At 47.8% G+C, this 15,383-nt stretch overlaps 1 protein-coding gene across 1 annotated transcript in view; it reads left to right on the forward strand.

Annotated features, from left to right (window-relative positions):
* GTF3A (general transcription factor IIIA) overlaps nt 1–15,383 on the forward strand; it is a 31,775-nt gene that overhangs the window by 16,036 nt on the left and 356 nt on the right. The window contains exons 2-10 of the mRNA XM_041767441.1: nt 2,316–2,535; nt 2,989–3,202; nt 5,838–5,938; nt 10,097–10,193; nt 10,573–10,661; nt 11,647–11,720; nt 12,917–13,000; nt 13,727–13,956; nt 15,192–15,245. Of these exons, the coding sequence (XP_041623375.1) occupies nt 2,316–2,535; nt 2,989–3,202; nt 5,838–5,938; nt 10,097–10,193; nt 10,573–10,661; nt 11,647–11,720; nt 12,917–13,000; nt 13,727–13,956; nt 15,192–15,245 (1,163 nt within the window). The remainder of the gene's footprint in view (nt 1–2,315; nt 2,536–2,988; nt 3,203–5,837; nt 5,939–10,096; nt 10,194–10,572; nt 10,662–11,646; nt 11,721–12,916; nt 13,001–13,726; nt 13,957–15,191; nt 15,246–15,383) is intronic.

Consider the following 15,383-nt stretch of genomic DNA (forward strand, 5'->3'; position numbering starts at 1 on the left):
ATGAGGCCTTAAGGCAATCAAACACAGAGAGATTCCCTTGAGTGCTTACCCTAAATCTCTTTTCACATAGATTAGAGTGGGATTATGTTCCTTGCACAGAAAGATTCCTTGATGAAGACATTCATGTAAAACCTTTAAGGCTTCACACAGTGGTTCGTGGCTGTGCTCATTTATCTAACAAATAATGTGTGCAAGCCACCTTGCTACTGGATTCAAAGTATGATCCAGTCTCTGCCCTTATGGAGATTAAATCAAGATGGGGAAACAGGAAATTAGATGCCTCAATAGTTAAAGATAACCCAGCACATTCTAAAAGTTACCACTCAGTGCTACAGAAGGAAAGGGCTACAGAAATTCAAAGGCAGAAGAGATGGGTGGGGGCTGCAGTAATCAGGTAAGGCTTATCTAGAAGAACTAGGACTTGTTCTGGGCTGAGTGTCCTGTCTAGAGTAGGAACGAGCCCGGTGGGACGGTGGGCGGGGCTGAGCTCAGGGCTCCCATCTCACACCCAAATGCTGTTACCTAGTTTGCAGGTGTAAGAGCCAAGAGAGCTGAAAATGCTTGGCAATTAGCAGTCTTGCACATTTAAATCTATAAAGGCTCAGATGTTTTAAGGGAGGTGACGCTGGCAGCCGCATAAGAGTCTGTTTCAGGTGTGTAGGTCCTGAGCACAGAAAAGCTAGACAGAGCATGAGAAGGGGAATGCACGGGACAGGCATAAAAGTCAGCCAGGCCAGTGATGGGCAGAGGAAGGAGGAGGATCAGGGATTCTGATTTCACTGTAGGCCCCAGGTGTCATCATTTTCAAAAGTGACTCTTGTGTGCAGCCATGGTTGAGAACCACAGTGCTAAGATTTCATGAGTGAGAGACAGAATCCTACAACTGTTGACAGGGCAAGAGAAGGAAAGAGGGATAGCTCCATGGAGGCAGTAAGATTGATTGCTTGGTGTACAGCTTTAAAAAAATCTACTTGTCATTTGGAAATGTGGGCATTGGAAGAACACACTGGGGTGTAAACTGCAGGGAGAAATGGGTGAAGCAATGGATGTGTTCACAGGAAAGAAAGAGAAGGAAAAAGGCACGGCTTGCATCCTATTAGCTACTTTTTCAGAGTTGCTGGGAAGATTAAGTTGGTGGTAAATGGGCCTAGCAGAGTGGCATATAATAAATGGAACTTCTGGTTCATATAATCTCATTCACTCATATAATCTCATTCATTTCAAAAAGGGCTATCACCCTGGGTATTAACAGTCCACTTGAAAGGTGAGAAAAGAGATTCAAAGAACCTTACCCAAACTCCTACAATTAATAAACTTGAAATCCAAAGTTAGGTGACAAAGTTAGGTGTAGTGGAAGGCTCTCCCACCACAATACATCATAGCAGAAGCCTGAGCCCAAAAACATGGGTACCGAGCTAAGAAGGTGGGAAGAGCAATTGGCTAAAGAGACAGGGAAAAGTGAAGAAGGCAGGAGGAGGACCACGGTGCACTGTATGGGGTCAGGAGGCTAAGGGAACATCTCAAAGAGATTCATGATGTACTCTTGCCATGTCCAGGGTGCAGTAGGGGTGAGGAAGAGAAAGCCAGAGCCAACACAAAGGAAACCATTTAAGACCCTTGGAGTTGTAGGTGGGGGGCTTTGTGTATGGATTTGTCCCATGGGGGGGGGCTAGAGCAGCAACAAGAAAAGGAACAGCTGTGGGATCCCTGGGTGGCGCAGCGGTTTGGCGCCTGCCTTTGGCCCAGGGCGCGATCCTGGAGACCCGGGATCGAATCCCACGTCGGGCTCCCGGTGCATGGAGCCTGCTTCTCCCTCTGCCTATGTCTCTGCCTCTCTCTCTCTCTCTCTCTCTGTGTGTGTGTGTGACTATCATAAATAAATAAATAAAAATTAAAAAAAAAAAAAAGAAAAGAAAAGGAACAGCTGGACCCAAGTCCCAGACACCCTCTGCAGTCCCCCCGACACCCTGAGACAGGCGTTATCGTCATCATCCTCACTGTGAAGGTGAGGGGGCTGAGCTCAGGAGTGAGTCGTGTGAGGACCCCAGATGAGGGCTGGCCAGTAAACCCTGGCTTGGTTTTGAACTTGTACTTCTCTGCAGGGGCCGGTTCATCACCCTGACAAAGACCTGCTTAATGACTTGGCAGGAGGCAGGATGCGAAAAACACACGCCTGGCGGAACATCGGACAATCCATCCTGCCTTTGTTACCCTCACCCAAGAACATCCTTGAAACCTGTGCTCCTCCTAAACCGAGACACCGTATTCATGCAAGCCTCTGAACAGCGCTTCTCAAATTTTACCGAGAATCACAGCACCTGGAGATCGCTCCGCTTCAAGGTCTGTGGCGCTGCGGGTCCGCAACCCACACTCGGAGCGGCGAGGGCGGTGGTTCCCAAACTTTCCTGCACCTCGCAATCCCTGGAGCATTCCCAAAACTTCTGGCTCCTATTTCCTACCTCCAGAAACTGGTTTCATTGGTCGGGGATCTGCTCTGGGCTTGGAGTCTGTGAAAGATCGCCACGTGACTCCGAGGTGCAGCTACGTTTAGGAAGCACGGAGAAAGCACACGGCCAAGTAGGCCCCTAAAGAAGACAAACCAGTAACGTAAGGACAAGCTAGTTTAGATGATGCACGGTTAGTGCTTTGCAGAGGGTGGCGGGTGCGAGGGAGGTTGCGCGTCAGCGGTGCCTCCTGCTCGGCCGCGCGGGTTAGACCAGAGCCTCTCCCTCGGGCGGAGGGACCCGGGCCGCCAGGCCCGCCCGCGGGAGGGGCGCTGGCCCGCGAGCGGCCTCACGGAGCATGCGCGTCTGCGGCGTGGGCGGGGCCTGCGATCCGCGCGCGCGCCGGCGCTCCAGCCCCGCCCGCTGGGGTCGCGCTCCCGGAAGTGCGGCGGGGTCGCGCGTCGGGTCCTCCGGGGCCGGGGGGCGTGGGGCCGAGCGTCGGCCGCGCGCAGCCGTTCGCCGCACGTGCGTCGGCACGTGGCTGAGCGGCGGGCCCGGGCGCCCTGGAGCCGCGGGCCTCTGTCGCGGAGGCCGTGTCATCCCTCACCATCGCCGACGCCTTCACCGCGGCGGGCGAGAGCCCCGCCCCGCCGCCCTCCGCGCTCAGTAGGAGGTTCATCTGCTCGTTCCCCGACTGCAGCGCCAATTACAACAAGGCCTGGAAGCTAGACGCGCACCTGTGCAAGCACACGGGGGAGGTAACCGGGCGGCCGAGCCTCGGGACGCGGGACGCGCCGGCCCGCCCAGTGGGCACCCTCCGCGAGGCCCCGGGCGGGCGGCACTGGGCGCACATGCCTTTGCAGGACCGGGTCCGCTTTGGCGCCCTGGGCCAGGGGCCAACCAGCTCTGCCTTAGGTTAGGGAGAGGTAGACAGGTTACAAGATTGAGCCATCCTTGTCTTGGGCTCCAGACTTACTAAGCCGCTGCTGCCCCTTTGATCTTTTTTTTCTTTTTTAAGATTTTATTTACTTCTTCATGAGAGACAGAGAGAGGCAGAGACACAGGCAGAGGGAGAAGCAGGCTCCCTGCGGGGAACCTGATGTGGGACTCGATCCTAGGACCTTGGGGTCACGCCCTGAGCCAAAGGCAGAGGCTCAACCACTGAGCCACCCAGGCGCCCCTTCCCCTCTGATCTTGAGTCTTAGCCAGTCACTACCTCTGGATGATCTGAATCTCTACCTAAATAGGTACAGAGGAAGGATTCATTTACTCTCACACTCACCCCCAACAGACACCTGCCTTAAGTCCTGGCCTCCTGAAACTGGAATGGAGGGTAACTTCTAAGTACTGGAGATTTGGCAAGTAGCGGGTGTTTGTTCATTCCTGCGTAATTCAAGACCTTTCTAGCCGGGAAGAGAAGGTAGTGAGCAAAACAGACCAGGCTTCTGCTGACACCTACCTTATCCTTTAATCGGGGCAAAGGAATAAGTAGGAATGAAGTGTAGTAAATGGAGAGCTCCTGGAGGATGGTCAGGAAACGTCTCTCTTGACCTGAATGAGAAGGGAAGGATCCAGTCATGCAGACAGGAGGGAAAAACAGTCTGGGCAGAAAAATAAGTGCAAAAGGAACCTGTGATTGAGTGTGATTGAGTGTGATCGAGTTGGGGACTGTATGGGACCAGGTCTGAGAAGCAGAAGCAGAGCAGTCTGGCGGACTCATTTGTAGGCCAGGGTACAAATAGGGTTTGGAGTTTGGGTTTTATTTTGAAGGCAAAGGGAAGCCTTTGGAAGATGACCCCTGGGGAAAGGGGAGCTCAGAAAAGCCAAGGAATCTGCCCAATTTCCCAACAGTTGGCAAAGCCTGGCTTCACACTGCCTCATCTGAAGGGGTTGAAACTATCTTCTTTCCTTCTTTCTTAGACGTATTTATATATTTATTTTCAAGAAAGACAAGAGTGTGGTGGGGAGAGGGAGGGAGAATCTCAAGCAGACTCTGTGATGAGAGAGGAGCCTGATCTCATGAGCTTGAGATCATGACCTGGGCTGAAATCAAGAGGCAGATACTCAACCGACTGAGGCACCCAGGTGCCCCTGAAGGCCCTTAATTTCTTAAACCAGGGACCTGTAGCCCCTGCCTTTGCTCCTAGCACCTGCCTAATTTATGGGACATTCCTTCATGTGTCCTCATGGCCCCTATCCTCCTTAGCCTCTCCAGCTTTGGAAGGTTAGCCATTTCTCCAGCTCTGTCCTCTTCCTCACTGACTGTTTTCTTTGCTCCTTTCTGCCCTTGACTTTACCCATGCCACCCAGCTGTCTTGGCAGTCTTACCCAGTGACTGGCTTCGCTCAAAACATCCATTATGTTCTGCCTCCCTGTATTTTCTCTTGCCCACTCTGTCCCTCAAATTGTGGGTTCTGAAACCCGTATGTCCAAGTAGGGAAGCATGTGGTCATTTTTGTATCCCTGCTTGAGAACGACTGGGGCAGCAGAGCCCCCTCCTCCTTCTGTGGGCCACCCCCAGAGCCATAGCCCAGGGGAAGGATAGATTGTCTGTGTCCTTAGGCCTGAGGGAAGTAGCTCTGCAATCCCCTCCCTCAGCTTTGCTCTCTGAGACAATAAACTGCCCTCTCTTTAAAATGACGACAAAACAGAATTACAGGTACTGTGCAAAGTTCTGTGGATCTTCCCCCAGTAAAACAACTCTTCTGTCTTCCTGTTTGCTTTGCTACTAATACTGACATTTGAGGTCTTGGTTTCTTCCTCCTGGACTGCCCTGGGATTATGTTCTTCATAGTTAAATAAACAAAACTGCTTATTTGGGGGATGTTTTTGACTTTTCCTGTAGGTTCAGAATGGAGACAACTCCTCCCAACCCCTGGGTCCCAGTGGTGGTTGCAGTTAGGCTGGGAGCTATCTGCTTTACTCTGGCACCCGTGAACATCTTCCCGGAGATGTGCCAGGCATTCTCTTAGCACAGACCTTGGGCTTGTCCAGGATGAGACGGAATCTGCACGTTCCTCTGCCCTGGGCTTCGAATGGATAAAACACACTGTGGTGGCGCCCTGTGCACATAGGCCACGCTAATAACAGACAAGTAATCTTTAAGGGGGTTGCTGCTGAAGCCTGTCGTTAGGTTAGGTGCAGGTTAACAGTGCCATTACTGTGAAAGCTACCTCTTTATTTCCTATGCTATTTGTAGAACAAAATCTGCTGTACTGCCTTTGTGAGAAAGTTTGGCATTTGTAAAACTCCATTATCTAGCCTCGATGCCCAATACTGAGTAGAAGCCATCCCGGAAGGCAGAGTCCATGGCTTTGCCTACTGCACATATTAGGTCTTTAAATAATACCACTAGGGGAGGATTGACATGTTTTCTTCTCTCCTTCCTGCTAGAGACCATTTGTTTGTGACCGTGAAGGCTGTGGCAAAGCCTTTGTCAGGGACTACCATCTGAGCCGCCACATTCTGATTCACACTGGGGAAAAGCCATTTGTGTAAGTAAAGTACAGTTTTTAGGCCTTTGAAGTGGCTGTGTTTGGCATGTAGACCTGGTAAGAAATGGATTGTTAACTCCAGAGACCAAGAGCATGCAGCTTCTGTCCTTTGTATCTCCTGATACAAGAGGAGACGGGGGTTTGAATGTGTGGAAGAGATGTGTGGAAGAGAGGAGGGGGTTTTGTGGGTTATTTGTGTGCGATAAATTCAGGAATGCGTATATCTGAAGTTTTCTTGAGTTTGCATCCTCTCTTCTCTCCATAACATATATACTGACTGGGAAATCCACCCCCAAAAACCACTCCATTCAGACTAGATGGGTTACTGGTTCCCTGGCAGAGTCTTGGCTCCATGTGTAAGGGCCTTTGTGAACCAGTAAGCTGCTGGGTTAAGAGATAGAAGCATGAAGGAGTAGAGCTTTTAATAGTTTATCTTGTATTTCCTCAAATTAACCCCCTGCACCTCTCCCGTACCAGGCTGATTTTATTTTTTGTGGAGTTACTGATTATTTCTGAAAGAATGGAGATACTGCTTGTGTGGTAAATCAACTACTTCTTTAAAGCAGTGGAGCTCAGATTTGGGGAGCATGTGAATCACCTGGAGAGCTTATTAACACACAGTGCTGGATCCCGCCCCAGAGTTTCTGATTCAGTAGGCAGGAAGTGGGGCCTGAGAATTTGCATTTCTGGCAAGTTTCCAGGTGATGTTGATGCTGTGAGTCTGGCATCCACACTTCGTGAACCACTGAACAGAATGTTCATGGAAACACTTAGTTTTCAATGAAAATAATAATAATTTATTAGATATCCAGGGCTACGTGTAGGGGACCATGTAGAGAACTAGCTGTATGGCAGGTTTTGGAGATGTTAGAATCTGATATCATAACTGTGTTCTATGGGACAGTTCCTAGAGCACCAAAGTTTTCTAATGATCTGAGTGGATTTCTTTTAGTTTTAAAGATGACTGTGAAGTGTCTCATGTCTCACTATGGCCCAGTCTGCGGTCAGTTGTCAGTTGTTGACACAGGATCCTCTTCACGTCATTCTCCATGGGGAGCAGCCACCTTTCTGTATGACCAGCATGCTAGCCTGCGGGAATGGGACAAACTACTGAGGGGGCAGATGTCCTTATCTCAGTCCCCGTTCAAGCACACAGCACTTCATCAAAATAAATGACCCTAAGTAAAACCTACTGTATCTCAAAGTGGAGTTCAGCTAGCCCAGCAAAGAGTGAGTCGGCATGGTCTGGAAGATAGAGCTGGAATATAGCCTTTGCCCTGGAAGTTTCGCTTTGAGGAATTTATTCCCAGATACACTTGTGTCTGTAGTAAGTGGGTGTACGTGGTTACATGCTACACTGTTAGAAATAGCAGTCATGGAATCACCGCCTGTGTCCCAGTCGTCAGGAGGGACTGAAGAGTATGTCACACAGTAGAGTCCTCCACAGCTGGAAAAAAGAGTGCAGATGCTGTCTGTGAAACTGGGAGAGAATCTCCAAGGCGTATTTATTGAAAGACCAAGGTTCAGAAGAGTATGTACGGAGGGCTTGCCTTTTTGTGTGTAAAAAGGAGAAGGGAGAGCTGGACAGGAAGAAACTGTATTTATATTTGCTTCTGTCTGGTTAAAACTCTAAAAGTTATTTTATAAAACCAAAAACATTGCCTGTCCTGGGAGTGGTGGGGAGTCCTGGGTGGGTAGGGGGCAAGGAAGGAAGGAAACATGCAACCGTGTCCCTTTTATGCTTTTTCTGAGCTCAGTTACTATAGACTCTTTAAAACAAAATCTCCCAGAAGAACTGGGGCTGGAATTAGAAGTGACAAATACCCACCATTTGTTTTGACGTGGATGGAACTGGAGGGTATTATGCTGAGTGAAATAAGTCAGTTGGAAAAGGACAAACATTATATGGTCTCATTCATTTGGGGAATATAAAAATTAGTGAAAGGGAATAAAGGTAAGGAGAGAAAATGAGTGGGAAATATCAGAGAGGGGGACAGAACAGGAGAGACTCCTAACTGTGGGTAACGAACAAGGGATAGTGGAAGGGGAGGTGGGCGGGGGGATGGGGTGACTGGTGACGGGCATTGAGGAGGGCACTTGGCGGGATGAGCACTGGGTGTTATGCTATATGTTGGCAAATTGAACTCCAATTTAAAAAAATTTTTAAAAAGAAAAAATAATAATAGAAAAAAAAAGAACTGGGGCTGGATATAGATGCACAGGGTAAATGGGAAAGCTTCTCTTGGGAACAAGGCAGCTCTGTGGCAGTCCCTGCTGGCTCTCTCTTCAGCTGGACCTGTCCTCCACTCTAGGTCCCCAGCGGACGCTGTCACTCGCTGTCTCTCTGGCTCCTTAAATTCCCTGTGGCCTACACCGCTACAGTCCTGTCTGAGTTCTGCTTCCGTTCGTCATCTCTCTCGTTCTTGTCAGGTGGCATCCCTGTCCACCTGATGACCCGAAGCAAAGGCAGGGCAGCTCCCCTAGATGCCTCAACCTCTCAGGCAGCCCCTACAGCAGGCGGGTCATCCCATCTGTTACTCATCCCTTAGCCCTCCTCTGGCTGCCACGGTCATATTCTAGGCTCTCACTCCCACTTGAATGGTGTTTTCTTTGCCTCCAGACTGCTTCCTTTCTTAAAGCTGGGCATGGGTTTGAAGTGTCACTTTCATAACAAAGTCTAGGATCTTATGGTGTTTAAATGACCTTTGTGATCTGGCCTTTTTATGATCGTGCTTGATTCTCAGACATGAAATTGTGGTCCAGCTGTGCTTAACTGACCAGCAGCACTGCCCTGCAACTTTCCCTACATCTTCTGGGCCCCTGCTATTTGCTTCCTGTCAGGACCTTTCTGGGCCTTGTCCTCTTGCCCCAACCTTGTGTTGGGTTAGACGCCTGTGTCAGGACTGAAGTCCAGAGTGACAGCAAACCCGCCACACCAGAGGCTTAAATAAGACAGTCTGAAAAAAAAAAAAAAAAAAAAAGACAGTCTCTGCTTTTCTTGCTTAATTGAAAAGCAGAAGTGCAGAGGTGGACAGTTGGGTGTTCCCACAGTCAGTAGGATGTGGGCTCCTTGTAACTTGTCTCTGACGTCCTCATCTTGAGGCTTTGACATCATGGTCCAAGATGACTGCTGGAGGAGCTCCAGCTGCCACATAGGCATTCTAGCCACCAGGGTGGATGAAAGAACAAAAAGAGGTGTGCTTCCTTTTTAGAAACTTGGCAGTTGTTGAACAGGATGGGCCAGAAATATCCATGTAGCCACCCCTAATTGCAGAGGAGGCTAGAAAAAGCTCTATTTCTGTTGACCTCGTACCTAGCTAAAACTCTGTACTCTGTTCCTGAGGTCAGAAACAACACCTTTTGGAATTCGCAGTGGGCTCTTCTACAGTGCCCCTCCCGTGTGCTTCCAATGGCCTACCTCCCACTGCCCCTGCACACTGTCAGCTTGTGTGTCTGTCTCCGCCTGTCCCTGTAGCTAGCACAGTGCCTGACAGGAGTATTATCCAGGTGGATGATAGCTGAGATTAGGGCTGTCAAGGAAGTCCTGCTTCATCCATCAGGTTTAGGAGAACTCATCACAAGAAGAGCACACATTAAAAAAATGCAACTCCACAAAGAATTTAGATAATTCAAGGGCAAGATATAGAAACGCTCATTAAGGGGGACTGGAGTGGCTTGCTGTTATTACAGAGGGCATAGTGGTTTGTGGTTTTGCCCTAAATACATTTTTATCTCTGATGGTAGGCTGAAACTAGTGTTTTTGAGGTTTTTTTGGAAATGCAGTTTATTATTTGACATTTCAAGCAAAATTAAGGTTATGAGATTCTAAATCGAGAACAATTTAACTTGAACACAATTTAAGCCTAAGGAGGGTTTGGGCTTTGGAATTTGTGTTTTCCACTTTCCCTCTGCCGAGTTCATAAAGGATGTCTGATGCAGTGTGCTCGATTTCAGAGGCCTGACATGAAAATGCATCTCATTACATGGCGATCATTTCAGAGTTGAGAGGCTGGCACTTTGACTTAACACTTCGCAATTTGTTAAAGACTATTTTATACTATACTTTGGAAAGTAGCTTTACAGAGTTGGAGGATATATGTATCTTAGAAATTCTCTCCTTTGTCTCGTTAATATTTTGGTCTATACACTTTCTTACAGTTGTACAGCTAGTGGCTGCGATCAGAAATTCAACACAAAATCAAACTTGAACAAACATTTTGAACGCAAACACGAAAATCAGCAAAAACAATATGTAGTAAGTATGAATGATTTTCTTGGCTTAAATTTTCTAAATATTTTTATGCTTACTGTCTACATTTCTAAAATGCTCATCAACCAGATTTTTCTGCCAAAAACCTGAATTTAGCCCAACTACTAGCCATCCTATTAATGGCTTATTTTGAAAGCAAACACTTTTGTGCTAATGAAGTTTATTATTGGTAGACTGCCCCAGAACGAAACAGTTTTCCTATTTCAAATGTGTTCATCTGTAAAGCTTCCTGCCTAGAATTTGATGGTAACCCTGTGGGAGCAGGTAGCAAGTATGAAGTCTTCACAATATTTTGATCTTGAGGGAATTCTCTTGTGAATAGTTCTTTGATTTTTCTCCAGACTAATGAACCTTTCTTAAACAGTGCACTTTTGAAGGTTGTAAGGAGGCTTTCAAGAAACACCAGCAGCTGAGAATCCATCAGTGCCAGCACACCAGCGAGCCGCTCTTCAAGTAGGTGCTTCTCTGGCTGAGATCCCACATTTCAGGTGGGAGTGAGAGTGAAATGCAAAGACTGGATACAAGTGTTCTGAAACCACTTCTTCATCAGCATTTTTCTATACCATGAATGCCCATTTATATACTGGAGCATTTCAGAAGTTTAACTTTGCTTTTCTTTTCTAACAGAAATAGTTAATGTGTTTCTGAATGATGTGTGAGATCAGTATAATTGTGACTAAGCTTGAAAAGCTAAGAATTTAGTATTCTACTAGAACCCATTTAATTGTGTGAAATGTCATTATACAGACAACGAAGTATTCTTTCCTCACAGAGCAAAAGTCGCCAGGCTTAGTGTGCATTAGAGCGGCCTTCCCAAGGAGCAGGAAGGGTGCCTGGACACCCAGGGGTGGACTTGGCCCAGGGTGTCAGAGAGCCCTGGTCACCTGCTCTGAGGAACATCTTGAAGGGCACTAGCTGGCGGCTGTGCGTGCAGCCATCCTGCTGAGTGCCTTCCTGGGGTCACTGCAGGGCTGGGGCCTGTCCTTGCTGGCTGGCCTACCACCTCCTGTGCCGCTGGGGCCTGTCGCAGGGAAGCGGCCTGTGCCCCTGCGTGGCTCCCACTTGCTTTCCATGCTGCAGTCCCCAGGGGGCAGCACTCAATTCAGCAGAGACATTCAAAGTGCCTCAGGGGTTTACCTCAGCCATTTTTTTGTAGCCAGGAAAACAGTCCATTTTCAGAAGTATAAAGATGAAAAGTCTAATTTGATCACACACGCAAAAAAAAAAAAAAAAAGTCCTGCTTCTTTTCTGTTTTGTCTCAAGGCTGGTCAAGTAACTTGAATTTCACTTGTGATTCAGTCTCAACTTTAAATCTTTTTCTGATTGGTTTGGTTGTGGGGACAGAGGCTTTGGTAGCAGAAAGGGAGAGAGTGACATTCACCCTAAGCAGATGCTCCACAGGAATGGATTGACTCATTGTCCCCTGTCGTTAACGTAGGTGTGCCCATGAAGGCTGTGGGAAACACTTCACCTCACCCAGCAGGCTGAAGCGACACGGGAAGGTCCACGAGGGTATGTCTGGTGATTCCCGGGGGGGCTGCTTTGAGTAGGCCCCAGTAGAGGGTGTGTGTGTGTCTAATTCTTTGACCGTAAGGTGCTTCCTCTTCTATTCCGTGGTCACACAAAGAAATCGGACACTGGGTATGCAGGGGCAGCCTGTGCTGCTCATTCAGGTTTCATACTTGGCCAGAGGCACTGCACATTCTTGTCTGTTTCTCCACTCCTCTGTCGTCACTCTTCAAAGCAAATGTTTTATTGTCTGCCACAAGTGCCTGCTGGTGCTTTATGCTTCTCAGTGTTAGTGCTCCAGCCAAGGTTGGCTTTTCCACCACTGTTTAAACCTCTTTACTACCTGTGTCTTTCTTCTCCTTATTGGCATGGAGAATAGTTTGGATAATACTTTCAGGTTTTGGGGTAATCAGATTGCCACTTTTTCAAAAAGACTCAATAAATATTTGAATCCATTCTCTGTTTCCATGAGGGTTTTTTTTTTTTTAATACCTGTATTCCAATTTCCTAAGTGTAGAATATATGGAGCTTTTGTTTTATTTTTTTTATTTTTTTATTTTTATTTATTTATGATAGGCACACAGTGAGAGAGAGAGAGAGAGAGAGAGAGAGAGAGAGGCAGAGACATAGGCAGAGGGAGAAGCAAGCTCCATGCACTGGGAGCCCGATGTGGGATTCGATCCCGGGTCTCCAGGATCGCGCCCTGGGCCAAAGGCAGGCGCTAAACCGCTGCGCCACCCAGGGATCCCCGGAGCTTTTGTTTTAACAAGAGACTCGTAGCCGAAGAATGAGAGGTAGCCTTGTTCCTTTTAGTTTGTCTCTGCTATTTAGTTGGTGAAACACAAGTTAGCACAGGACCCTATAACGCAGGGAGGGGATGGGGCTGCGAGCCACGGAGGCAGGGAGACAGTAGCCAAGAGACCACGTGCAGTGTACGTAGCTCACTGGGCACAGCGGGAGAGGGGACTACATGCTTCTGGGAAGTCTGCTGACATAAGACCCCATGTGGAATACCATGCTGTGCGACTACTTGGTTTTCCTGTACAACAAACTTAGTTTCTATTCCCACCTCTAAAGACTAACAGATTATTGGGAGGTAGGAGAAAAATTATATAGGTTTGTTCCCTTTCTAATTACGATTGGTGTTTACACAGAATATTCATGAGAAGCAATGCACCAATGTATTTTTTTCTAAACAGGCTATATGTGTCAAAAAGACAAATGTTCCTTTGTGGCCAAAACATGGACAGAGCTTCTAAAACATGTGAAAGAAACCCATAAAGGTAAGGAAGACGTGTGGCACAGTGTAAATCTTTGTCGCTATAGAACTGCTTTTAAAGAATGAAATGTTACATATGAGCCCTAAAATAATAACCTTTCTGTGTGACGTTTTATGACGTGCTGGGTCCCTCAGCTGTTTGACAAATGAGCAGAGCGAGCTGTGGTCCCAGGTTCGGGAGAGGCTATGCCAGGAGCTGCTGTGCAGTTGTTGTTGTTTTTTTAAGGTGTTATTTATGTATTTGAGAGAACGTGCACAGAGGGGTGGAGGGAGAGGGAGAAGCAGACTCCCTGCTGAGCAGGGAGCTCACTCTCAGGATCCCAGGATCATGACCTGAGCCGCAGGTGCACACTTCATGACTGAGGCATCCAGGTGCCCCACAGTTGGTAGTTTTAAAGGCTCTGGCAAGTAAAGAACCTAGGGAGGCACTGGTGTTCTGTGGGGCAGCGTGGGAACCAGTGCCTTAGGTATTGGACGACAGGGAAGGAAGCTGGTCTTAAACTTCCCTTGCCCACAGCCACCGTGCTGAGAACCCCTGTTCCCCCGGTAAGAGAGTGTGCCTCTACGTGATACAGGAACGTGGGAAAACGGAGACAAACTTCCAATTGATAAAGATTGGAGTTAGTTTTCTCATTTACAATAATCATATTTTGGGCAACATTCCTTACATATTCAAATTAACTTCTTGTGTATGGTGATGCCTGAGGAAGTTGTCTGTGTACTCCACCAGAGGACATAAAATGTGAAGTATGCCAGAAGACATTTAAGCGCAAGGATTACCTTAAGCAGCACATGAAAACCCACGCCCCAGAAAGGGACGTGTGCCGGTGTCCAAGAGAAGGCTGTAGCAGAACCTACACGACTGTGTTCAATCTCCAGAGCCACATCCTCTCTTTCCACGAGGAGAGGCGCCCATTCACTTGTGAACAGGAAGGCTGTGGTAAAACATTTGCAATGAAAGTAAGTACTCAGCCTCCAAATGCAGTCCTCTGGGTCTGTGGCTTCCCAGCCAGGTTCCTGGGAGCCCTAGGTTTCCAGATGCTGCCCCAGGGCCGAGAGATGGGGAGCACGGGTGCTCTGGACCGTTCACTCTTGCTTCATTTAGAGTGGTTCTTAACTCAGGTTTGCAAAACAGCCAGATTTGCCTTTGCCTATAGTTCTCAAAGCATGGCCCTGCATCAGGAGCATCAGCATTACCTGAGAACTTGCTAGAGATGCATATCCATAGGCCCACCACTGAATGAGAAACTCTGGGGATGGGGCCTGGTAACTTGGGCTCTAACAAACCGTCCAGGCGATGTTGTCTAACTTTGAGAACCATGGCCTGTGGTACTACATGCTCATTAATTTTAAGAGTATGCTGATACTTGGGTGTTCTTTTAGACTGTTGTCATCTAGGGATTGAGAGATGTGGGCAACAAGGACATGGGGGACCACAGCACTTGAGACTCTAGTCTGGGTCTTGGTGTGATTTGACTAAGACTGTGACACTAAATGGAGGGCCTGTGCAGTCTTGCAGACTCTCAGTCTGGCAGATGCTCTTCCAAGTATGTACCAGGAGTTGTAACTACGACTGAAGAGACAAGTGAGGCAGCCTCAGCATGCATCCCGGCCATCAGAAAACAACCTGGGGCTGATGGTGCTCAGCATTATCAAGGACAGCAAGACCTTGGTCAGATATCCCACTGGTGTTTGGAAATGCTGCCGACATCACTTCAGTTAAAAGAATCTTCTTCAGCTTGGAATATCTCACTCAAAACTGGTTTCCCCTCCTCTTACTTACGAAATAAGTAGGTTGAGACTATAAATTCCTCACCTGGGTCTTTGGGAAAGGCCTAGGATTTGAGGAAAAATTCTATTTTGGGTAGAGGCCACACTCTCAATGGTATATAATAGAAAGGTTGATAGTTTATTTATTTATTAAAGATTTTTATTTATTTATTCATGAGAAACACAGAGAGAGAGAGAGAGAGGCACAGGCAGGCAGAGGGAGAAGCAGGCTCCATGCAGGGAGCCTGACGTGGGCCCGAGTCCCCAGGATCATGCCCTGGGCTGAAGGCAGCGCTAAACCGCTGAGCCACCCGGGCTGCCTGTTGACAGTTAATTTAAATAACTCATGGAGTTTTCATATTAATAGACACCAAAATGGCAGGGTTTTAAAAATATAACTGGTTTTTTTTTTTCCTTCATTGTAGCAAAGTCTCACTAGGCATGCTGTTGTGCATGACCCTGACAAGAAGAAGCTCAAAGTAAGTTGAATCAGGCAGGCTGTTGATTTTAAACATCAGTTACCTCAGCCAGATGCCATCTAGAATGTTTTTGGCTCCTTATTACTGTGTGAGCCTGCACTGCTATGGAAGGGATGGCATGGCCTTCATTTTCTTGTA

Source organism: Vulpes lagopus, chromosome 8, assembly GCF_018345385.1.
Source record: "Vulpes lagopus strain Blue_001 chromosome 8, ASM1834538v1, whole genome shotgun sequence".
NCBI classification, from domain to species: Eukaryota; Metazoa; Chordata; class Mammalia; order Carnivora; family Canidae; genus Vulpes; species Vulpes lagopus.